Source organism: Siniperca chuatsi, linkage group LG23 (genome assembly GCF_020085105.1).
Source record: "Siniperca chuatsi isolate FFG_IHB_CAS linkage group LG23, ASM2008510v1, whole genome shotgun sequence".
NCBI lineage: Eukaryota > Metazoa > Chordata > Actinopteri > Centrarchiformes > Sinipercidae > Siniperca > Siniperca chuatsi.
In genome coordinates this window covers 20,780,702-20,806,125 of record NC_058064.1, presented here as the reverse complement: position 1 = coordinate 20,806,125, position 25,424 = coordinate 20,780,702, and the positions used below count along the sequence as shown (strand labels likewise).

At 41.5% G+C, this 25,424-nt stretch overlaps 2 protein-coding genes across 4 annotated transcripts in view; one reads left to right on the top strand and one right to left on the bottom strand.

Moving 5' to 3' along the window:
- Positions 1 to 25,424, bottom strand: part of cog5 (component of oligomeric golgi complex 5) — an 80,608-nt gene that overhangs the window by 43,652 nt on the left and 11,532 nt on the right. The window contains exon 6 of the mRNA XM_044185947.1: positions 20,973 to 21,093. Coding sequence (XP_044041882.1) covers positions 20,973 to 21,093 — 121 coding nt within the window. The remainder of the gene's footprint in view (positions 1 to 20,972; positions 21,094 to 25,424) is intronic.
- On the top strand, positions 2,666 to 12,831 carry LOC122871175 (G-protein coupled receptor 22-like). Of its 3 annotated transcripts, none has more exons than XM_044185953.1 (5): positions 2,666 to 3,623; positions 6,089 to 7,000; positions 9,782 to 9,953; positions 10,239 to 10,385; positions 11,116 to 12,831. In XM_044185953.1, the coding sequence occupies exons 3-5, from the start codon at positions 9,831 to 9,833 to the stop codon at positions 12,166 to 12,168; spliced, it is 1,323 nt and encodes a 440-aa protein (XP_044041888.1). In that variant the 5' UTR covers positions 2,666 to 3,623; positions 6,089 to 7,000; positions 9,782 to 9,830; the 3' UTR covers positions 12,169 to 12,831. The 3 variants fall into 3 exon arrangements, with proteins under 3 accessions (XP_044041888.1, XP_044041886.1, XP_044041887.1); XM_044185951.1 differs by having other exon boundaries at positions 3,128 to 3,623; positions 9,809 to 9,953; XM_044185952.1 differs by having other exon boundaries at positions 3,128 to 3,623; positions 6,063 to 7,000; positions 9,809 to 9,953.

Here is a 25,424-nt window from a genome sequence, read left to right as displayed (position 1 = left end):
CTACTACCAAAGACACAATACAATTTGTACTTCACAGCCACAGAAGAAGAGCTGATTACATAGGTTTGAAGGAGCACAGCACTGAAAACACTTGCCCCCTGTAGTCTTGAGAAGTAGCTCTGAAATGTTTGTAACATGCAGGATGTCAGCAGTCAGGTTGGATTCACAACACTTACAATGGATACAATATAATCCAATGGTGACAAGCGGTGAAAAAACTACCAAAGCATCTATATAAAACTGTCAGATCTCTCCTTCAGCCTAATCCATTTCTCTGCTGTCCATCTGTATGCTCACTATGATCAAAACACTCATTTTTACACAAATATACAAAATATTTGACCATGAAATTTCATTCTTGAACTTGGAAATAGTCATTTCCCAAAAAATTATAACTCAAGATTCACTTACTAGCTTTGTGTTTAGAGTGTTTAATGAAATCTCACTTTCTTCTTCAGCAGATGGAGTTTGCGCAGTTGTCAGGAAGATCTCTATCTGCTGATTAACGTTGTCAAATGAGGTTTAAAGCTCTATAAAAAGCTAGTAAGTGGACCTTGAGTTAAAATGGGGGGTGGGGGGGGTTGTCTAAATGCAAAAGCATGGCTTAACCCACAGTTTCTGTTTGATGATAGTGTGGTTAGCTGTTTGTGTTGATTACTATTAACCAATCTAAGTCTCATGAATGTACATTTCAGTTGCATTTGCGTTTTAAGAAAAGCCCCTTTCAGCTACATATGAGGGCTCCAGCTATGAATGCAAGTGCAGCACTGGACAACGTTATACAGCTGGTAAAATACTACCATTAATTGTTTTCTGTTTCACAGTAAATTAATTATGCACATTCTGTGTTTTGCTGTAGTATATTCACAGTAATAAGTTACTGTGCTGAAATGGTGAAATGTCAAATGCAAGCATGTCATCTGTTTTACATTGGAGAGTTACAACAGAATTAAAGAGAATTCAAGAAAGACCTCATATCTGAGCACAGATTTACTTGTAAAACCAATGTTTCCAAAATGTGACGAACGTAAAGTGTTTAAAAATGTAAAGTCTACAAAACAAACAGTAGAATGTAGAAACTGAATCACTCTTTTCCTCTAATACTCAACTTCACTGCATGCACATCCATTAATATAATAATAATATAGTTTTGTTGATTTTTTGTTTGGGGCCTAACTTTTGAAAGAACACACATTGTCTGACAAGTATTTAGTTGATTTAAAAGGAGCTGTGTAGCAACACAAAGCAGCTCTGCCAGAACAACAGATTTTTTTTTAGCTTTCAAGAAGAAGAATGCCTGAAACAGCTTCTTAAACATAACATGTATAAAGAAGCCAGAGGCTGTGAAACTGCCAGGCTGCATTGTGTTACGACTAGTGTAAACCATGATGTGACGCTGTATGTGCATTTGCTTAAAGGCACAATGAAATGTAATTTTACTTTCTGTAATCTGATATAAGTAAGGTTGAAACATATTATTAGATACTGTATATTCATATATTATTAGATATATTAGAATGGAGCCTAGAATTTAGGCTTCCATAAAAAGTCAGTTGTCATAAATGACCAGATCTTTGGTGGTTCTTCAGTGTTTTCCCGACCACATATTGACCAAGAACCCACTGACCTCGATCAGCAATCAGGCATTGTTACTACAGGTGCAGTATTCTTTCATATATTAGCCTATATATAATATCACCCCCAAAAGAGGAAACGCTTAAAATGTATTCTTGGGTGCACCTAAATGAAAAATGTAGGCACACCAGTGCCAGTAAAAAGTTAGTCTGAAGCCCTGGAATATGACATGAGTAGGTTTAATAGGTTCTGTTGGCTGCTTATTGGGTCTGAAATGAATTTACACTTACTTTCCAAGGGTATGCCTTTTTCTTAACTCTACTCCCGTTGTTTCATGAGTTATTAGCTCTTGGTCTGGCAGCACAGATGGCTGAGAACTTAAGGTCATCATCAAGGCATCAGTATTTACTGGTGTGGAATTTGTCCCTTGAGCAACAAGTGCATGACTGCTCTTTCATAAATGCAAAGCACACACTTACTTTCACTCATATGCACCTCTGTTTGAAATAGCGCAGCTGGGGACTAGACAACAGCCAGCAGCCTTTAGACTAGCCAGCGGACAGCCTAGATAACAGGTTGAAATATTAATGCATTCATTAAACATTTATGGATGTTTTCTGTTGCACTCTTTTGTGCTTACAGCAATTTTTTAGGTGTGACACTAGCCTCTCACACTCAGTGTCATCTTTGCTGTCTGCAACTGTCTTTTTTTCCTCTCTTGCTCGCTGGGCTGTCTCCACCTCTGTTTCTACCTCTGCCTCACTGGCATATAATGCTCATGTTTGCTCAGGAAAAAAAGTCTGCAACTGTCTTTTTTCTCCCTCTATATAACCCTGCTGTCTGCCATCTATCTCTCTCGCTAAAGACTTGAATCTGGGGGAAAACATGCCTCCCGGTTAACTGCGCATTTCAGTAAAAACAGTCGGACTGGAAACCATCATCTCTGCTTACACTCCTTGAATAAACAAATGAAGAGTGAGAGATGAAGAGCTGAGATACAATGACCAGATCGGGGGAGATGTGAAAAATCAGGTTCTTGTTTCATCAGTGGAGAACTGTCTCACGGAAGACAACAGATGGACCCTGATTTGAATTCTGATCTATCAGTCTATGTTGACTTTGGCCAGCAGGGCTGTTGTTGCCATGCCAATGCCAAGTAGCCCTAATTAGTCCACTCACTAGCTACCTTGCTTGCCAGGCAATAAGGGCAACACAGCTACTGCTCCAATGGTAGCCAGATCGGGACAGTTAAGCATGTACCATGTGCTATGCAAACACAAACAGTGGAGGAGTGGCCAAAGTCCTGAGGGGAAGGATTCTGCCATTAGTATTGTCATGGCCACTGTTTCCTACCTGTGCTCTTTAATGAGGCCAAACAAACTTATGAGGAGATAGCTTAGAGGAAAAGACAAAGAAACAAGGACTCAAAGGCAAACACGATCTGTGTTGTCCCTACATGCTGTAAACAGAGTTTCCGCCACTTATTACAAGCAGTACAAAAGACAAAAAGATTAAGGAAAGAACAAAAACACAAGAAATTATGTAATTGAAAAAATTACGAGGAGAGTGTTAAATCTGCTTTGTGAGTCCAATTAGTCAAGCGCAGAGGTGTAAAAAGAAAAAAAGAGAAGGAGAAGACAGTTTCAGAGAGGGGAGGAGGAGGGGGAGGGAGCGATGGATGAGTAGGAAGGGCTACTGGAGGCAGATACAGAGAGAGGCAGGAAGTAGGACAGAGAGACAGAGCAACAGAAAAAGAAGCACAGCAGAGAGAAGAGAGGGGGAGGCAGAGCAGCAGCGTCAGTATCTCTCTCGCTCCCTCCAGGCTCTGTGGCTGCATGCTTTCTACCAGTCAAATTACCATCCTGAAGGGACTCAACAGTGTGGCGCAAGACCCTTGAATGATGGACTACTAAGCTAAACCTCAGCCACTAAGGCTTAACACCTGTGGGGACTATGCTACCTTTGGGGATTGAAATTACAAAGCCCTACAGGGAAGGAAAGCACTCCGACAGAGCCAAGAATCACTGAGGAATGGTCTTTGTCTAGAGGTAAACTAACACACACCATAATCATATACTAACACTGTTTTCTGTGTTCTCATAGCAAGGCAATGTGAAGGTGTTGCACGAAGGCACTGTAAAATTAACACATGTAGCTCTAGATAAACACGCACAGCATGCTGACATGTTGTTGAGCCCATGAGTCACGGGTTCAAGCAGTGATTATTTTGAATGGAGAATAATTAGACAAAATGAGCGGCTGTCAAACAGCAAGGAACATGGGTCTTCACAAGCTAAGTTGAGTTCACTGCCTCCCAAAGACACCAGCTCTCCTGTTGTAAGAGAGCTCATACAACACAAAACTAAATCAGACTGAACTTGTTTGAATTTGTCCTTAGAGTGAGGTCACCGAGAGAACAGAGATTTCATTTAAACGGAAAATACTAAGAGAAACTAAGAGAAAAGATGAGCATGACAAAAAGTGCATTAAGTCATCAAGCCAAAAATTAAGTTTAAATAAAGAGGCAATTTTGCACATTTAGTGCAGTTAAAAAGAAGATTATGAAGATTATGAACTGCAACAAAACTAAAGGTAATGAACTCGGTATCAGAACGAGAACCGGTCAAGAAAAAGACAAGACAGTGAAAGATGACGGCAAATGTTCCTTTATTCAAGAAACTATGAGGGCTGCACCTAACAATAACTTTCATTGTTAATTATTTTTCAGTTTAATTGATAAACTGTTTAGCCTAAAAAAGGTCAGAAAGGTTTTTCAAATATTGAAAAACACCTATCACATGTTTCCAGCCAACAGAGAAAAATCCAAAGATATTCTCTTTACAATGATATAAAAACAGTGAAGTCGGGCAAATCTTTACATTTGACAAGTTGAAATCAATAAATATGTGGCATTTTTGCTTAATAAATAACAAATTGATTAACCGATTACTAAAATTGTTGCTGATTAATTTTTGTTGACCAGCTAATGGATTAATCAACTAATCGGACATTAATCTCATCCCTGATCCGACACCTTGCTCAGACTTGGGCATCGCTTTAGAGATATTCTTTATGTAACTGCATTCCGAGGTGGCTCTGGAACCTGGGCGATTGGCCATAAATTGGTAGGAGTGTTGACAGTAGTAGGTGTTCCATCAGATTGGATGTGATTGGCTGGTTGGATTTAGGCACAAATTTTTCGTGGTTAAGGTTAGGGTAAGCCTACATCTTTCAACATGTCCCACACTGCGGTGAAATGTTTAAGCTACAGGTGTTTCGTCTCCCTTTGTGAAGCCTGCTGTATATTTGAATCAGCATGTATTATTATAAAAATATTTAGCTATATTTCATGTTACTACAATTACAACAAAATAGTTTGCACTCTACAGCTAGCTTTCTAAGTTAGATGGAATGTTTTCATATGGCTAAAATAAACTTAAAAATTTGTCCAGGACAGAAACTTGGAAACTTTGAGCTGGCAGTATCTTTGTCAACTAAATGTCAAATAAACGTTACTAAAATAAAAGCAGGCGAAGCTGTGGCCTAAAAACTAGTATTATATAAAGCTAGTATTGATTTAGAACACTGATGAGTTTGCTACATCAGAGCTGTGCGGTTATCTGAAAATAGCTAATAAGAATTCAGTATTGTCCATGGCCATGGTATAATTTTTTTTTTACTATAAAATACACCTCCTTAATTGAGCAAGTTGCTTGCTGTAGTATTTAATTGAAAGAGCAAACATAGCACGTTAACATAATGACAAAAATACATATGTAAATAAAATGCATCCCATATCTAGAGTCACTTTCATCATAGATATTACAATAAGTACTGAAATTGTAATTCATTCCTTCCTTTGGGTACCAATACCAAAAAAATATTTTTCATAGTTTATTTTGAGAATAAACTATTTTCTCAGATTCTAAATGTTGTCTAAACACAAGCAGCCTTACAAGATCACATTGCCTAAATAGAAAGTCTGGAATTGGCCAAATTTTGACCTAATTCAGGAACTATCTGATCTAAGAATAAGTAAACATTAGTATCAGACCAGACCTTGAATGCCAGTTTTCAGTACTTGACAGCCCTAGCTACTAATACCCAAAATCTTTTTAAATTTAAATTTTCAAGACAATCCAGCTGAGTACTGAACTGACTTAGAACTGACTGAGACAGTGTGTGGCCAGTTGTTGAGATGGTCAGCATATAATTTCATACACTGAGACAGTCTGCAGAGAACCAGTTTTCAGTGCTCATTTGCTGAACAACATATGATGAGAACCATCAAAGCCAAAAGGCTAGGCATCAAAAACTGATTAAACACACATTCGGCACACACGGAAACGACTGCAAACACTCACAGAGACAGGCGCCCAGTGAGCACAGAAAGAGCAAGTTATCTGTCAGGGGATGATAAATGTTGCCCCGACGATCTGATTTTGATGACAAAGTGACAAATTTCTTTCTTTCATACTATTTTACAGAAATCTCCTATCCTTTCCCTTTGCAGGATCAAAGATGGATGGAATGTGACTGAAGAAGAACGCAAGGGAAGGTGATGATGAAGGGACATGAAATTCTCTGCTTCAATCAATTCCTCTCTCGCAGTCTGAAGGATAAAGTGGGAGTAAGAAGGCTGTGAATGTCCAAGAGTCAAGGGATCAGTGTCTTTGAGCAGTCTCCAAAGACTGTATATGACCTACATCTCTGACCTTTGGTGTAACTCTGTCCCCCCTTGATCACAGGGAAGCGAAAGGTTTGACTGGGTCGAGTCCAGAAGAACAAACACAAACTATTTCTCTTGTTTTCTATTTCTCTTGAAACCTCCCCTCCATTCTGTTATCTTTACTTTCTCTCTTCACTGTTCTCTGAAAACACAATCCTGACATGGACTCACATAAGGTGCTATGGACCATATCAGGACCTTCACCCTCTCCAGAGTGATAGAGACACTAGTGTGAAAGACGTACAATACCTGAAAAGTGGAGAGTAGTGGTGAGAGGATTGTTCTGGCACTGGCATCATTTTCAGGCGGGGTTGAGACTGGAGGCAACGGTCCAAGCACAACGGACAATGACGAGACAGAGCTATGCATGAAAGAAAGCATTGATCTTAGTGCACCGCACTGATGCTGCAAACCACATGCCCCCCAACGAGGGGTGGGTGTGTGTTGCTTTCTGTGTTCCACAAACAGACCTTTCCCTTCGCCTGAGTAGAGCCAGTATCCCCAAAGCTAAAGCTCACGGAGGATTTTAAACTGTCTGTCAAATTTCGATAAGTTCACAGACAGAAAGCTGCAAATCAAGTGAAGATTGATCTTGTCAAGTCAAAATATGGTGGGATGGTTTGATGTGCGCCACCAAGTTTTTTGTGGCCACTTCGATTGCTGCTGAGCTGGAGAGGACACTGCTGGGAGGGAGTGGTGAGTTAAATCCTGATATCACACCTGCACTCACTTTTCTTTAGTCCAAACCATAGGGGAACCAAGGTCCATTAAGCTCTTATTCTAGCATTCTTGCTAGGGATTCCCCGATCACGTTTTTTGCTGCCGATACCGATTGCCGATCATCTATAATACCTAGAATACCTTGAATATAGCCCCTTTTTTAACAAAGTGGTTGAAATTGAAATTAATCCCATAATACTGTTTTATATTTGACCAAAGTTTTGTTCATCAGGTCAATATAAATAAATTGCTCAGAATCAGAAATCGCTCAGATTTTATTTTATTGTTTGTTTTTTTTTTATTCTGACTTGTCACCTCTTCCTCTCCTTTCTTCCTCACCTTGATGAGCCCATTACCGAAAACAAAATATGCCAGGGAAGTTCAAATTGAATCCAGCATGGCTGGAAATTGATCTTTATAGCAATTCGCTTTTGACTGCTGTTTTATACCGGCTGCTGACTCGTGATTCCTGACTCCTCTTAACCTGCTGGTAGGGACTGCAAGTGATCAACAACTGCTAGGCTAAAAACAAGGCTTACCTAGTATGTTGTAGAGCACATTTTGGCCATTGTCGTGGCTCAAAAACTGACATCTATAGAAATGTTTGGTCTCAACGGGAACCTGAGAATCTGCAGATTAATTACATATCTGACATGTTATGATCCACTAAAGGGTGCCGGACTAATTTCAAAAGTGGAGGGGTACATGCGTGCACGTGCATGTGTGTAGCGGTAGATAGACCTGAGACTTCACATGAATAAGTAGCCTACCAATTTGTGTAACAACAAAGCCAGCTGAGCTTGACTTGCAGTATTAAATTCCACAAAAAGCAACGTGAACCTACTACTCTGGTTATTGGCTTCAAATGAGGCTTAATATTCACACAATTTCTCGACTGTCCTTCAGTATTACAAACTCCAACATTGCTCCAGCGTGTGTACAACAGACGCTATAACGTTAGGAGCGCAACGTCTAAACTTACAGCTTCCAAGTTTAAAGTCGGTATCGATCCATCCTGGTTTGTACTGGCCCTCGTTGAGAAAGCAGTCAAAATGGTTAGCCTATACATTTAGGAGTTTTCCAATTGTTGTGGGGACATTTCCATTAAAAATAAAGTTAAGCCACTGGATCTTCATTTCCTTGGATGGTGGGAGTAGATGAAGATTTTTGTGTTGGTTCTTGCAGCCACAACAGAGAAATTGGGTTGCTCTTCTCATAGCATTACCTTCCACATCTTTGTGTTACCGGAGTCTGCGTTAGCATGGAAATAACAGCAGACAGCAAGGTAGAGTCACTATGTATTCATTCTTTGTTTGGATTAAAAAAATATTCTTCCCGTTTTATGTTTGCATGGTTTATTTTACAAAACGTCTTAGACTGGACGAGAATGATTAAACGTCTGTTTACTAGAAGTGTTGCAATATAGGGGAATTTGAAGGGATACAGTGATTTGCGACTTAAAAAGAATATGGGACAGGGGCATAAAGTGGGGGGGCCAATGGCCCCTTGGACCCCCTATTTCCGGCACCCAATGATCCACCACAGTCAGACACCATATGAGATGAATAAATCCCTGTTTTCGTTAGCTTTGCCGCCATCTTGACGTGAAGGGAGCATGCTGTAGGTCGCCGCTATGAGTCTGTGCAGTTGCCATATTGGGGAGGTCAGTAAGCGTCTGCACGCTCATCATATTGAAGAGGTCAAGATCCATTTGTATCGATTTTCGCAATTGCCGACTGGAAAGCATTAATTCAGATCTTCCGATTGTATATTGTTACTGAATATCGGCCAATTGACTTGGACATCCCTAATTCTTGCATTTGGTTTGTTCAGGCTCATCAAGCACAGCAGGACTCTCAAATGGCTTGTTTGCTGGACAGATGTGTGAAAAACAAAGATGAACTCCCGTCCCTGTAATTTTGGCTAAAGGTGTCAGTATGCTAGAAATAACTAGTTCATACAACGTGTCATCTGACCAAATCTGGCCACACTCAAAAAGTCTGTCGTCATAGAGAGGGGCAAAACACATACCTTTGGACAATATTTCTGTGAAGGAATTCATAGTGTTTCACTCTGTTGTACACATGAAAAGTGACAAAAGCAATTGCGTGAAGTATTTTAAAAAGAGCTTGAGAGAGAAGTTCAGATCCTGCTTACTCACCTCGGCATACCTGGTCAATCCCTGCATGAAGAGGGCATGCTTTTGGGATTGACTGTTTCGGAACATTACAATATTAGTTTGACGCAGACCCCCAGTACCAACGTCGGAAAGGTGTGGGAGGAGGGCATTTCAGTCACTGTTCAACTGCAGTTTGTATGAAGCATCCTGGACTTGTCTGCTCTTTGAAATAACATGGGACTAACTTGCAGACATGCCGAGCAGTTCTTTGTCAGATGATTTAAACAAGTGTGATAACTTGATGAAGTGTAGCTCAAGACATCGTTCTTTAATTTCTTGGCATTTTAAAAAGGTATAGTACTTAGAGTAGATTCTAGTCACAGTAAAAATAAAAAAAGAGATACTAAAATATTCTATTGGAGCAGCAATTTCAAGGTGAACACCATATTATCATTAGCCCATTACCTCTGGTAACCCTAACCCTACCTTCATTGCCTCTTTACAGTACATTCTTTGCTAAAAGCAAAAGGCAGTGCCAGCTGCAAGCTTGCTGGTCTGGTGTCAGCTTAACAAATCTATGGCTGAAAAAAAAAATTTCTCTGGTAGAATTTAATATGCCTTTAATGTTTATTTAATAGATCTTTTTTGTACAAACCACACTCCAGGACTCTTCCTCAAATCAGGATAATGCACACATCCCCAGTGCTGATCTCTGCAGCCACCATGAGCAACATGACGGTGCTTGACACTGCTGACCCCTATGACCTTGACGTGACCTCCTCCGAGGCCATCTACCCCATCAGCTTCCAGGTAAAGCTACAGCCCCATGCACACATCTCAGATGGCCTTTTCAATCAAATCAATTTAAATAATTTAATTTAAATAATAGTGTAATATTTTCTTGCTAGCAAGTCAATCCATAGAGATCTTCCTAGGTATATGATATTTTCAGGAAACTGGTAACTATATATATACTGTATGTAATGTGTATGCAAGAAGTATTCCTGGTTATATAAAAAGGTATAAATTAAATCTTCCACATTATGACTAAAATGAATGTCACACTAAATGCCACCATGTTATTTCTGTTGGTAGGTTTCTCTGACAGGCTTCCTGCTTTTGGAGATAGTTTTGGGCTTAAGCTCAAACCTCACTGTGCTCGTCCTCTACTGTATGAAACAAAACCTCATCAGCTCCGTCTCCAACATAATCACCATGAATCTGCATGTGGTGGATGTGTTGGTGAGTCCTGACCTCTATTATCAGTTACTTTTTTGCCAACAGGGATCACCATCATGTGGTTAGATACTGAAACTTATGGTACTACAAACAATTACCTCTCAGCACTGTTACCATTTCAGCAAATCTACCATTATGCTTGTACACATCAAAAGTGTCAGTCAGTTGGGTAGGACTGGAAGTTCCATTCAGTTCATACAAAACATTATGCTTCCGGTTTAAAAAGGGCCAAAACATCTACTGCTGTGCCAGTCATTAGACATGAAGTATAATATATCATCTGATTATGTACTATACACAATAATAGGTACTAGTGCTGCCCCTAAATGTCGATTATTTGAATCATCAGTCATGAAGCCCCTGAGTCAAATGTCATTTTGACCGTTGAATCACTACAGTAAACTTCGCCAAAATTTGGTTGACAGTAAACATTCATTAAATGAAGCCATGCTGCTACTACCGCGTTCGTTCTGTTTGGATTTTTGAGGTAACATGGGTTTTTGGGTAACTACTAAAGGCAATAATTTCTTTAGCAATTCAGAATTCAGCGTTACAGTAATGATTACAGTATGTTCTCTGGATTGACACAATCTTATTATACCCTTAAGAATCAAGATACAGGTTACAATCAATGCAAAACGTGTTCTAGTTTTATCTGGTCCTAAACAGTCTAAAAGATGAAAACAAACGTAATGCATTTGGGATGTAACCTGAATTTCTGTCTTGTTTCCAGGTGTGTGTATGCTGCATCCCGCTGACAGCCGTGGTGGTGTTACTTCCTTTGGAGGCGGACACAGCCATGATCTGCTGTTTCCACGAGGCCTGCGTCTCCTTTGCGAGTGTAGCTACAGCTGCTAACGTCCTGGCCATCACTGTGGACCGCTATGACATCTCAGTGCGGCCAGCAAACCGTGTGCTTACAATGGGCCGAGCTGTAACTTTACTGGGATCCATCTGGGCTCTATCCTTTTTCAGTTTCCTGGTTCCCTTCATGGAAGTAGGGTTCTTCATCAACTCTGGTTCAGACGTTTTTAACCAGACTGCAGTGGTCACAGTGGTTCATACAAATGAGTACTACACAGAACTGGGTTTGTACTATCACCTGCTAGCCCAGATTCCTATATTCTTTTTTACAGCTGTGGTAATGCTAGTGACTTACTACAAGATCCTTCAGGCACTTAATATTCGCATTGGAACACGCTTTCAGCACAACCTACCTAAAAAGAAGCAAAAGAGCAAAAACACTATCTCTTTGAGCACTGCAACACAAGCAGAGTCAACTGATGCTTCACAGAGCAGCACAGGAGTCAGGGCAGGTGGGAATGCACCCTTGGGCATGCGGGCATCAGTGTCAGTCATTATTGCGCTAAGACGAGCAGTAAAGCGTCATCGGGAGAGACGGGAGAGGCAGAAACGAGTCTTCAGGATGTCTCTTCTCATCATCTCCACATTCCTACTTTGCTGGACTCCAATAACTGTGCTCAACACCATCATCCTCAGCACTGGGCCCAGTGACTTAACTGTTCGCCTCCGCTTGGGCTTCCTGGTGATGGCCTATGGAACCACTATCTTTCATCCGCTCCTCTATGCCTTCACTCGGCAGAAGTTCCAAAAGGTTTTGAAAAGCAAGATGAAGAAGAGGGTGGTGTCTGTAGTAGAAGCTGACCCTACGCCAAACAATGTGGTCATCCATAACTCGTGGATTGACCCCAAGAGAAACAAGAAGGTCACCTTTGAGGACACAGAAGCCAGACAAAAATGTCTATGCTTGCAGGATGCGGAGTAATAGGATTTACTCAAATGTAAATATGTCAAATATATACAGTAAATAAAAGTCATAAAAGTGAAGTAACAGACTATGGCAGATGAATTTTACAAACTGGTGTTTTAGAGGGACATATTTTATGGAAATAGAGAGGTGGAAAGTATTTGAAAAAAAAGCATGGAAGAAATGTGACTATGATATACTACAAGTCTAAACAAGCTAAACAGACATGTACTCATTAACGATGAAGTACATACATCTTGGGCAGCTTACTAAATAAATACTAAAATTATGACCTTAGATAGAACATGTGTTTCCTGAGAGATGGAATAAAAAGATTAAGGCAAGGAGTTTCCTTAAAACATAAACATCACTTGTAAAAAGGGAAACTACCAGTTTGACGTTGAATGTGTATGGCTTCAAGGATTGCATTTACAGTTAATTTTTCCTCAGTACAAAAAATGTCTCAAAATAGGTGTCATAGGCACACAAAGAGGGTAATTTATTGCTATTTATTGTGGAATGTTGTGGAGTGCTATCAAGGACAATTCAGTCATAACTCTGTATCTAAGCAGCAGTGTGTGTTGTTCTCTGGTTAGCATAAGATGAGACAAATGTCTATGTACAGTCATAGAATACCTTGATATTGTTTGTCACCATTTGTAATAAACCAAATGCACAATATGTCTGTATTGCTCTGCTCTCTTGCTTCTCCATGTGGAATTGCATACAGGGACACAACGCATCAGAAAACTGATGTGAAATTTTGTTTCTCTCTTCCTCTGAGAGGTCACCTCTGTCTGTTATGTCATGTAGTGAAGAAATTAGGGACATCCTTTAAATCTACTGTTCCAACTAAGGTCACTCTGTGTTCAGAGAATCTGTTAGCAATTTTTTTGCAAGAAAATTACATTAAGTATTGAAGTATAAAGGGGAAGAAGTATAGATGATAATCCCGTTTCTCCTACCAATACAATTTACTTGTTTGTAACACAAATTTACCAATACCTTCACAATACCTTGAACAACTTCACCTTGTGCTGTTTTAAGGTCAGGGTCAAATTTATTTGTTAAGCCAGGTTTGTGCCAAAGTGCTTTACAATAATGCAATTGTGCAATAAAAGATCATCACAAAACACAGGTACTTAAATACATGCATAGATACATTGTGCACACATACATTCATATCAATATAGAATGCAAATCATGTTAAGAATCATTGCAGGGGTAGGCAAGAGAGTAAAAGTGGGTTTTGAGACACCTTTTAAACAAGTCGAGAGATTCTGTTGTTCTTAAATTTTCTGGGAGACTATTCAGGAGTCTTCGTGCAGCTACTGAGAAGACCCTGTCACCGAAACGTTTCCGAGCTCCAAGGGAGGTACAGTAGTCGAGTCTTGAGGATATTAGAGCATGGATGACTTTTTCTAAATCTTTAGGCGATAAGAACGTCCTGATCTTGGATATGATTCTGAGCTGGAAGAAGCTGACCACTGTGTTTACCTGTCAATCAAATTTGTTGAGTATTATTCTGAGTTTTTTTGCATAGGGTCTAATGCGATTGGATAACTGGTTGAGGGATGGGGCAGTGGTGCTGGAAGAGTTTGGGGGTGCGGAATAGTATGATCTGTTTTATGTTCATTAAATTGTAAAAAGTTATTAGCCATCCATCCTTTAATATAATCCAGACATTTAGCGAGGGTAGTGGGTCCAGTCTGGTCATTGGGTTGGATGGAGAGGTACAGCTGCGTGTCACCTGTGTAGCAATGAAATGAGATAGTGGTTCTGAATCATTTTGACTAGCAGAAGCATATAGATGGAAAATAGGAGGGGGCCAAGGACTGAGCCTTGAGGGACACCACATGAGAGATACGCGAGGGTAGAGGATGAGTTGTTAACACTGACAGAGAAAGACCTATCCATGAGGTAAGAGTGAAGCCAGTCGAGGGCTGTGACAGAAACTCCAACCCAATGACAGAGGCAATCAATAAATACCACGTCGTCTACTGTGTCAAAGGCAGTGCTATGATCTAAAAGAACCAATATTGAGGAGTGACCACTATCTGTGGCTACACAGAGATCATTGGTTAGTGCAGATTCTGTGCTGTGGTGTGCACAAAAACCCGACTGAAACTTCTCCAAAGTGTTATTGCTGTGAAGGAATGGTAGCATCTGTTGAAGGACTACTTTCTCCAGTTCTTTACTCAGAAATGGCAATTTTGAAATGGGTCTAAAGTTATTTGGTGTTAGAGGATCAAGACCCAGTTTGTGTGAGAAGGGGTTGAACTACATCATATTTCAGCCAAGGTGGGACATTCCCATAAGAAGAGAGCTGTTTATAATATTAAGAGTGTTCAAGCCAATTTCCCCAAAAACTTCTTTCACGCACAACAGTCTCAGATTTCCCGCCTGAATCCCATTTCATCCAGACTGGACATTGGCCAAGAGCAGCCTTAAATCCAAGCTAGGCCAGCTTGGCTCCTATTCCGGCTCTTCCTCTCCTCCCGAGGAGTTTACAGCAGCCGCCGTGGTGTCTGGTCCACTTGATCTGGCTGGGGTGATTGTCTTAAGATCCGCTGCTCTTTAATCCAAACCCCGGCTTCTTTTTCAGATGAATAGGTAATACATGTTCAGCAATAAAGCCGGAAAAAATAAGATAACAGATAAAAACAAAAATGTAACAGAGTTTGAAAGAGCTAGCCTACAGGCCGCAGCATCTACATACGCAGCCGTTGCCATAGTCAAAATCTCCTGATCCAGTCAACTGATCCAGTGAACAATTTTGGCTTAGCCCTTTAAATCAAATCCAATTAGACACCATTTAATGATGTTTAAGCAATAAAGTCTAAAAATATAACAATTTAAAACAAAAATGTAGCAAGTAGCAAGGAGCTACCAGCCGCTGCATCTACATGCGCAGCCGCTGCCATAGCAATGCTGAACATTCAGAACAGATAATCACAACACAAAACCAACAAGAAGTGTAGAAGCATTTTGGAATCGACACGTTCGATGGAAAAATTGTGGATAATGAATAACTTTGTAAAATGCCACTACCTTACACAATCATTACCATAACAATAAATGTGAAGTCATCTGTCACTCAAATGAGGCAACAAAGGCACCACGAATGAATGGAACAATGTCAATTATACAACTCGGTTTAAGATTAGGCTACGTAGGTTGCATTCAAATTAATGACTAATGACTAATGGCTAATGACTTCTCTCATTAGATTAAATAGGGGATTAAATCACTCACTTCATGTAGGGGATCTGAGTATCAACATCAGTTAAATGCCTTAAATGTAAACAAAAATGTTTACATCCTCAGTGTAGTCAATTTCCAAAAGGAAGTTTTTCCTTGTAGTGCTTATGTAGTGTCTATAGTGTAGATTTACCAATTGAGGTAACCTCTAGGAAAATGAAATAGCACTGAAATTAAACTATTGTTTAGACAACTCTCTTTAAACCCCAATGAAGTGATTCCAGGACCCCACGGTGTGAACCACAACAAAACACAAAGCAACAAAGCTTGTTTTAGAAATTGTTGGACAACCACCAACTGGCACAGCAGAGACCAGAAGCCGACACTGTATCACCTATAAGAGTTTGTTGCTGAGGACACTGACCCCATTTAAAAGCTCTTTACAGCCAATGGAATTTGTGTGTGTGTGTGTGTGTGTGTGTGTGTGTGTGTGTGTGTGTGTGTGTTTTGGGGGTCAGGCTATGAGAAGTGGTCACTGGCTAGCAGGCACAGGCTTCTGAAAACACTTGTCCTTGTGAACTGGCTCTAGTATGGCAGATAGATAACTGGTGGCGCTGACATGCGCTTTTCCTCTGCTGACACCAGAAGGTCACAAAGTCCTCTGAACCTATCCAGCCATTGTTAAATACAGCAATTCTGACCAAGAGAATTAAATCAAGTCTATGATGGAGAGCTAAGAGAGTTGAACTGGGTACCTCTGTTGTGAACTCATCATACACCTCATCAGAAGGGCATGACTACAGCCTAAGAGTTCACATACAATGATAGCATTACCTCCTTTATGTGATGTATTTCCATGTTGGGGCGGGGCATTAGACAGTAATGTATGCTTCACACAAAGTGCTTATCATATCTTCTAACATTGTATAACATCCCTTCCCACTCACCTTCCCAATAGTGGAATCAGGGGGGCTGCATTCAACAATTTCTGTAACTCTCTGAAACAGACACCCTGACAATCATGCCCACTTTACACAGCGATTGGCCAGCTGTACGGAGGTGTGAAACTATGCAGGGTTTTAAATTCTCTCTCATGCTTTCAATTCTTCACACAACTTCTTCTGTTGCTTTTCATGTGTACAAATAAGTGCAACACCATAAATGCCTTTAAAGAGAGACTGTCTGAAAATATGCATCGTTATCCCCATATATACGATTCATTACATCTTGCCCCTTTTTATGACAGTCAAGTGTGGGCATTTGGAACAGGTATATCCACCTTTCCCTATCAAAGTGGTAGGACGACAAGTCATACAACCAAGTTGGTTTCAAGCATACTGAATCCTCGAGAGTAATCTATTGGGGCTGTCAATTATGGAGAGAAATGCAGTTTGATTTAATATAACAGGAATGAAGGTGGCATTGCTAAAAACATTGTGATGACTTCATTGGTTGGACTTTTTACCCACTAGTAAAGAATTAAGTGACCACAGAAGTTGCACTGTTTTCCAGAAAGTAGCAAGTTCAAGTGCCCACGTTGTCTGTCTTTATTCAATTCAATTTTATTTATATATCGCCAATTCATAACAGAAGTTATCTCATTGCACTTTTCCTGTAGAGCAGGTCTAGACCGTACTCTTTAATACTTTGTGTTACACCAAACAACGAAGAGAAGTAGCAGCATTTGTCAGCTCATTGTCTTGGCCCGCAAGTCCACCTTGTTGAGCCCCTGTGGCTGTGAACAAGCCCCCCTTGACTGGGGCAGTGGAATGCCAAAGACACATACTCTAGTTATGTTTTTCAGGAACTGAAAAAACAAACCAGAGCTAAAAACACCAGTGAACATAAAATTCTGACAGGTGGCCAGAAAGAAGTTTCTGACAATGTTGCACTAAGACTGCAGGTTGTGATGTCAGGCAATTGCGAACTTGTGTAAATAAGTTGATTAAGTATATTAGGGTTTAGTGCTATGACTTTCTTTTGGAGGTGTATGAAGAAGATTGCCCCTATTTCAATTTTGGCAATCTCACTGTGGGTTTAGTGGTCCTTCAAACTTCTAAGAGCTTTGACTATGTGTGAGTACCTGCGCTTCCATTTTGGTGTACTATTCCTTATTCAGTGTTATGTATATTGCGTTCAGTAAATTACACTATTCCTTTTAATAGTTAGTTTAAAGTGATCTTATGAGCTGTAGTGCACGGACCTTGGAGTAAAATGTTAACACATGGGTCTGCACACTGTGTGCTCCAGTGCCTATCTACTTATTTCTGAACATTCAAGGGCAAATTCACAGAAGGACTGAGCGGCTTTTGCGGCCGCTAAACCTGCATAAACACGACAAAAAGAAACCATGGAATTCTAAAAGCACCCACAAAGGGTCAACTGCACTCCTTACTGGGCTGCCAAGCAAATAGCGTCTCAGTGCTCCAGTGCAGGTAAATTAGGTAATATGCATACATTTGGCGCAAAATTGTCCCCTTTCTATGCAAATGAGCCTGAAAAATAAGGTCAAATTCACAAACACCAGTGCTAATAGCCACACACAGAGTGAAATTATTAGCGTCTTCAGAGAGCTGGTGGTAACTGAAGCACATTTATAAAAGGGGCATCACACCCAGATTTTCCAGTGATCATGGCAGCAGTGATTGTAGCCAGGCAAAGCAATAGCGCATCACAGTACATCATATGCACACAGGTGGATATAGAGGCAGTACAATACCTGATATTCACCATGAGGGCATGAAACTGAAACCTGCTGCTGTGAGAAACGGTGACTGTGGTTACGCACTGTAACAGTCCAGTATAGAGCAGAGTAGGAGAGAAAACAGCTCTCCATGCGTCCAGAGGCAAGAGGGAGAGCGCACAGTTAAGCACCCAAATAATCACTCCATACAGAGTGAGTCATAAAAAAATAAGAGACATCTCTTTCCACATCGGTGGAAAGAATTGTTCTTTCAACCGCATTTGTAAAATTTTTCGACTCAAACGTAGATTAACCATGTCATGTGATATGCTACTTCAATACACCTTAACAACAAATATTACTGGGACCACTACAGAAAATTGCAGATGAACATTTAACAGATGCGAAACAATGGCAAACTGCACTCAGCTGCAAAACTTTATAGCCGTGTTTGCGCTGTAATATCATTAGCGCAATATCTTTTGTGAATCGGACCTTGACACGGCACAGATAGCGGTTGCAAATGATGCGCAATTCATGGTGCTATCAGCGGCCGCAATTCATTCTTTGTGAATTCGCCCCTCAGTGTACAATGGTGCGCATGATGAAACTTTAATGATGGTAAGATAGTAAAGCAATGAGCAACTACCCATCTTCACAATGTATTATTATAAAATGATCATGATCTGCTGTTACACTGGGTGTCCTCCAAGGGTCAGTACTGGGTCCATTACTATTCATCATTTACCTCCTTCCCTTGGGCACAATCCTCCATTATCATGTTGTCAACTCATTGCTACACTGATGATACACCGCTTTACATCTCTACTAAACCCACCACTGCCCTTCCTCCCACCTCCCTTGCCACCTGCCTCCAGGACATCAGGAGCTTGATGAGCAGGAACTTTTTGAAGCTCATTGGCTCAAAAGCCCAAAACACCAAAACCCCACACATCATCATAGATGGCTTTCCTGTACCTTTCTCCAAGCATGTTATGAGCTTCGTGTCACTATGGACAGCACCCTTTTGTTTGCACCTCACGTAAATAACATCACCCAGGCTGCTTTTTTCCCCATCTTCGCAACATTTCCAGACTCCGCCCATCCCTGTCTCAATCCAGCACTGAAGTCTTGGTCCACGCACATCCCGGATACTGTAATGTTGTTCTCCCTGGCCTTCCCACCAAACTGCTTAACAGGCTTTAAATCATTCAGAACTCAGCTACCCAAATCAATACCCACACCAAATCATTCAACCACATCACCCCCACCTAGCCCCTACTTATCTTTCTGACCTCCTTCAGGAGTACACGCCCTCCCGCTCCCTGTGCTCATCCTCAGCTGGTCTTCTGACCATCATCCCCACCTCACATCTCAGCACAATGGGTGCTAGCGCTTTCAGCTGCACTGCTCCCAGGCTTTGGAACTCCCTGTCCCCCACACATTTAACAGTCTGACACTAACAGCATTCAAATCCCACCTCAAAATTCACCTGTTCAAACTGGCCTTCTCACTCTAATAATCAATTATTCTATGTGTTTCCCTTATATCCTTTATCCCAAAATAAATAATAGTCATCAATGAAACATGTCCATGGAGAATTTCACTTCTCCTTATCACAAAGTGTTTCCAGAGGACAGGAAATAACAGACAGAACAAAAATAAAACAGGGTTAAAAAAGAATGAAAAATATATTTCAACACAATGAATTAAACAAGGCAGAGAGAAAAAATTAATAAATGGAAAGTATAAAATAGCATCATAAAAACCCACTGGTATCATGACAGAGAACTAGCGTGTAAGAGGCAAGCAGCCATCAGCAATTAGGGATTTAAGGTGAGATTTAGAAGCCCAAACAAGCAATGCCTGCAGACCTAATACCACATGAAAGACTGTTTCAGAACTTCAGCATAAGCGCAGCTAAAACCCTTAAATTTTAACTGCAGACTGGTAGAGGATAAGTTCACTGATGTATTCCAGCATCTTGTATATAGTTAATAACCCTTTTAAAATGGTTCCTAATGGTTCCATGGTAAACTAACAGGCAACAAAGAAGATACAAAGAAGCCGAAATTGGGGTGAAGAACCTGTCTGGCTGCAGAGCTTTGCATGCTTTCATGGTAAAATTCAGACCAACTGTTATAGAGGAAAACAAACAAGGCATTACATAATCAAGGTGAATGGATATAACAGCATGTACAAGTCTGGCAGAATTACTAAAATACACACCTGCTCTGCTTTTCAAAATATTCCTAAATTGGTAAAAGTATGACTGCTCTAATGATCTTTTTGTATGTTTATCTTTGTGTCTTGTTGAAGGTCTGGATAGTGTTTAATCTGTCGAGCCTTCCCAAAGTAGCATGCCGTGCACCCTACAGCTGACACAGCAGGCCCCATATTCTGATGTAAAGGTCAACAGCCCAGTCATCAGTGAAGCTGCTGTATGATAGCCTCTTCCTGTGATCCTATAGACAGCAACACATACACACTATTGACTCTAGTGTAGCCTGCCACTGCCCCTGCCACATTTTCTGCAGCCAAACATATTGTCTTGTGTCCTTGTGACAAATACTCCCAAGGTGACAAGACCTCAGTTATTTCCAACGCTAGCTTGAAAGAGTAAGGGAAAGTTAAAAAAATGTTGTGTTTTGAAAATACTGTATACAATAACAATTTTTAGGCAAGTAATGTGACTTGGTATGTTTATGTAATCTGTTTTTAAATTTTTTTTGTTAAAAACGTCTATGGGTATAATGTGTGTTTCAGTATTAAATATAAAAATTTGAAGGTGGTCTTCTGGAAGGATCTGCACTGGTGTGAAAAGCACAGACCTACAAGTGTTGCTTACTGGGAGACTACAGTAACAGTTGTAGTTTTGTAGAAACAGATACAGACAGTGATCTATGGATTAGACATCCATTAAAATGCATGTCTTTACCTAGTTCGTTGAGGCTTTGAGCAGCCTTGGTGATCTCCCTGCTGCCCCCCTGTAGCTGACCCTGGAGCCTCTTGCTCAGGTACAAGATCCGAATTATCCTCCGCAGCAAGTCACAAGCCACCTGGAGCATGAAGAGAGGGAGGAAGCAAGATGGTGAGGTACGTGAATCAAACTTTAACCAAAATATCCAGGGATTAAGAAATTATTATTAAGAATTACATTATGATTTAATCATCAAATGAACTTGAGATTGATCCGAGAGTAGCCACTTGGTTCATACCTGGCAGCTTAGGTCTTCTCAGACTTAATAACATTTGCCTCCTCTTAACCTTCAAATTGCATCAGACAACGGACTTGTCTCTGTACTTGTCTTGTTAGATTTTAGTGCTTTTAATGCATTCGACACCATTGACCATAACATCCTATTACAGAGACTGGAACATTCAATTGGCATTAAAAGGAACCGCACTAAGCTGGTTTAAATCCTATCTATCAGATCGATCTCAGTTTGTCTCAGTTTTTCAGTAAAGTTAGTCATGGAGTTCCACAAGGTTCTGTGCATGGACCAATTCTATTCACATTTATTTATTTTATTTTTTTTTTTTTAATTTATTTTTTTATATATATATATATATATATATATATATATATATATATGTATATATGTATGTATGTATGTATGTGTGTGTGTGTGTGTGTGTGTGTGTGTGTGTGTGTGTGTGTGTGTGTGTGTGTGTGTGTGTGTGTGTGTGTGTGTGTGTGTGTGTGTGTGTGTGTGTGTGTGTGTGTGTGTGTGTGTGTGTGTGTGATGGCTCCATATATGGATAGCTGGATAGCTCAATTGGTAAGTCACAGGACTTTCACATTGAGCAATGACCCATCATCCAGTGTGGGTCCTTAGGCAAGACCCTTCACGCTGCTGCCTACCTCATGATGATGAGTGACAATGGAATATATGACATGCCAGCTCAGACATCGCCCGGCCAAACAAGGTCTGCGTCAGGTGTTGGGGAACCAGGGCATCGAAACGACAAATGGGCTACTGGAACAAGACGGAAATGGGCGAGATGCGATAATAAGGCTCTGTTGGAATGCTACTACTCCAGTAACCCTAATCAGAGGGGTTACATGCGAAGGATGTGGGATGAATGGTTACTTCAAAACCCACAATCAAGCGAAGCAACTAGTAGCTCAGTGTTCCAACATCCACAAGCGGCAACTGCTATCACAACTTGATATTGACGAGGTACAACACAAATGCTGCGGCAAGGGGGAGCCAGGACTACAGGTCAGAGGGGAGCAACCAGCAGCTCCCCAACCAGAGATTGGGTACGAAGCCCCAAGAGAAATCACGCTGAACGAGGCAGCGACTGACCTGAATCAAGGCAAAAATCAAGGAGGCCCGGAGAGGCTGAGAGAGGTGCAATGAGAAAGCAAGTACCCAAGAAGTACAACCAGATGCCCATACCTGAAGCACTCGAAACTGCCAAACAAAGGCTCCAAGCCTTGGCCAGCCGCCTAAAGAGATACACGAGAGATAATGAAGCCAGAAGAATAAACCGGCTGTTCGCAACTCAACCTACGCTCAATGGCAGGGCAATAACAGCAGAGCAGACCCACCAAGGCTGGAAACGGAGCAGTACTGGAAAAGTATATGGGAGAGGGAGGCATCACACAACAGCGATGCACAGTGGCTGGCGACTCTGAGAAAGGACTGGCGACTGGCGACTCTGAGAAAGGACCACAGCAACCTCCCTGAACAGAATCCAGTCACCATCACAGCGGCAGACATTCAAGAAAGAGTCTCAGGTATGAAGAACTGGACAGCACCAGGCCCTGACAGGATCCACACCTACTGGCTAAAGAAGCTCACTGCACTCCATGAGCGCCTAGCAGCACAAATGAACCAGCTGCTAAGAGATGGGACGCACCCTGAATGGCTTACCGAAGGGCGCACAATCCTGATCAAGCAAAGGGTACAGTCCCATCCAACTATCGGCCAATAACCTGTCTCTCCACAACATGGAAGCTCATGTCAGGCATCATCGCGGCTAAGATAAGTGGACACATGGATCAATACATGAGCAAAGCACAGAAGGGCATTGGCAGAGGAACCAGAGGAGCCAAACACCAACTCCTGGTTGACAGAACAGTCACGACACACCAACCTGTGCACTGCCTGGATTGATTACAAGAAAGAATATGACTCAATGCCGCACACATGGATCACTGAATGCTTAGAGATGTACAACATCAACAGGACTCTAAGAGACTTCATTGCAAACTCGATGAGGCTGTGGAAAACCACCCTTGAGGCCAATGGCAAGCCACTTGTACAAGTATCCATCAAATGTGGCATATACCAAGGAGATGCTCTATCCCCACTGTTGTTCTGCATAGGCCTGAACCCCCTCAGCCAAATAATCAACAAGACTGGCTATGGATACCGACTCAGGAACAGGGCCACCATCAGTCACCTCCTCTACATGGATGACATCAAGCTATACGCTAAGAGCGAGCGGGACATCGACTCACTGGTCCACACCACCAGGATCTACAGCTCTGACATTGGGATGTCATTCGGGCTTGAGAAGTGCAGTCGAATGGTGACAAAGAGAGGGAAGGTAGTCCACACAGAAGGGGTCTCACTCCCAGAAGGAACAATAGCAGACATTGAGGATGGTTACAAGTACCTTGGAATACCACAGGCAAATGGCAACCTCGAAGAGGCAACAAGGAAGACGGCAACGGCCAAATACCTCCAACGAGTAAGGCAAGTCCTAAGAAGTCAGCTCAATGGCAAGAACAAGGCCCAGGCAATAAACAGCTACGTCCAGCTAGTGATCAGATACCCTGCGGGAATAATAAGGTGGCCAAAGGAAGAGATACAGACCACAGACATTAAGACGCGAAAGCTCCTCACCATGCATGGAGGGTTCCATCCCAAATCCAGCACCCTGAGACTGTACGCTAGCTGTAAGGAAGGCGGCCGTGGACTAGTGAGTGTGAGAGCCACTATCCAGGATGAAACATCCAAGATCCACAAGTACATCCAAGATAAGGCCCCAACAGATGACGTGCTCAGGGAATGTCTCAGGCAATGGGGAACAGAGGAAGACGTGCTGGAGGAAGGACCATCATGGGAGGACAAACCCCTACACGGGATGAACCACCGGAACATAACTGAAGTGGCTGATATCAAGAAGTCCTACCAATGGCTAGAGCGGGCTGGACTGAAGGACAGCACAGAGGCACTCATCATGGCTGCACAGGAGCAGGCCCTGAGCACCAGAGCAATAGAGGCCCAGATCTACCACACCAGACAAGACCCAAGGTGTAGGCTGTGCAAAGAGGCCCCTGAGACAATCCAGCACATAACTGCAGGGTGTAAGATGCTGGCAGGAAAAGCATACATGGAGCGCCATAACCAAGTGGCTGGCATAGTGTACAGGAACATCTGCACTGAGTATGGACTGGAAACCCCGAGGTCAAAGTGGGAAACACCTCTAAAGGTGGTAGAGAATGACCGAGCCAAGATCCTGTGGGACTTCCAGATTCAGACTGACAGAATGGTAATGGCGAACCAGCCTGACATCGTGGTGGTGGACAAACAGGAGAGGAAAGCCGTTGTGGTTGACATGGCAATACCAAGTGATGGCAACATCAGGAAAAAGGAACATGAAAAACTAGAGAAGTACCAAGGGCTCAGAGAAGAGCTGGAGAAGGCCTGGAAGGTGAAGGCAACAGTGGTGCCTGTAGTCATCGGAGCACTCGGGGTAGTGACCCCCAAACTGGAGGAGCGGCTACAGCAGATCCCTGGAAGAACACCAGACATCTCGGTCCAGAAGAGTGCAGTACTAGGAACAACAAAGATACTGCGCAGAACCCTCAAGCTCCCAGGCCTCGGCCTCAGGACCCGAGCTCGAAGGATGAGACCACCCGCGGAGGGTGAAGGACAAAGTTTTTTTGTTTTTTAATAAAAAAATATATATATATATATATATATATATATATATATATATATATATATATATATATATATATATATATATATATATATATATATATATATATATATATATATACACACACACATATACACACACACACACACTTTAGGCAATATCATTAGGAAACACTCCATAAACTTTCATTGTTATGCGGATGATACCCAATTATATCTATCGATCAAGCCAGATGAAACTTCTTATGAGTTAGCTAAACTTCAAGCATGCCTTAAGGACATAACAAAAGGGATGACCTGCAATATTTTTTATGTTAAACTCTGACAAAACTGAAGTTATTGTACTTGGCCGCAAACACCTCAGAGACAAATTATCTAAAGATATAGTTACTCTAGATGGCATTGCCCTGGCCTCCAGCACCACCGTAAGGAACCTTGGAGTTATCTTTGATCAGGATTTATCCTTTAACTCCTACATGAAACAAACT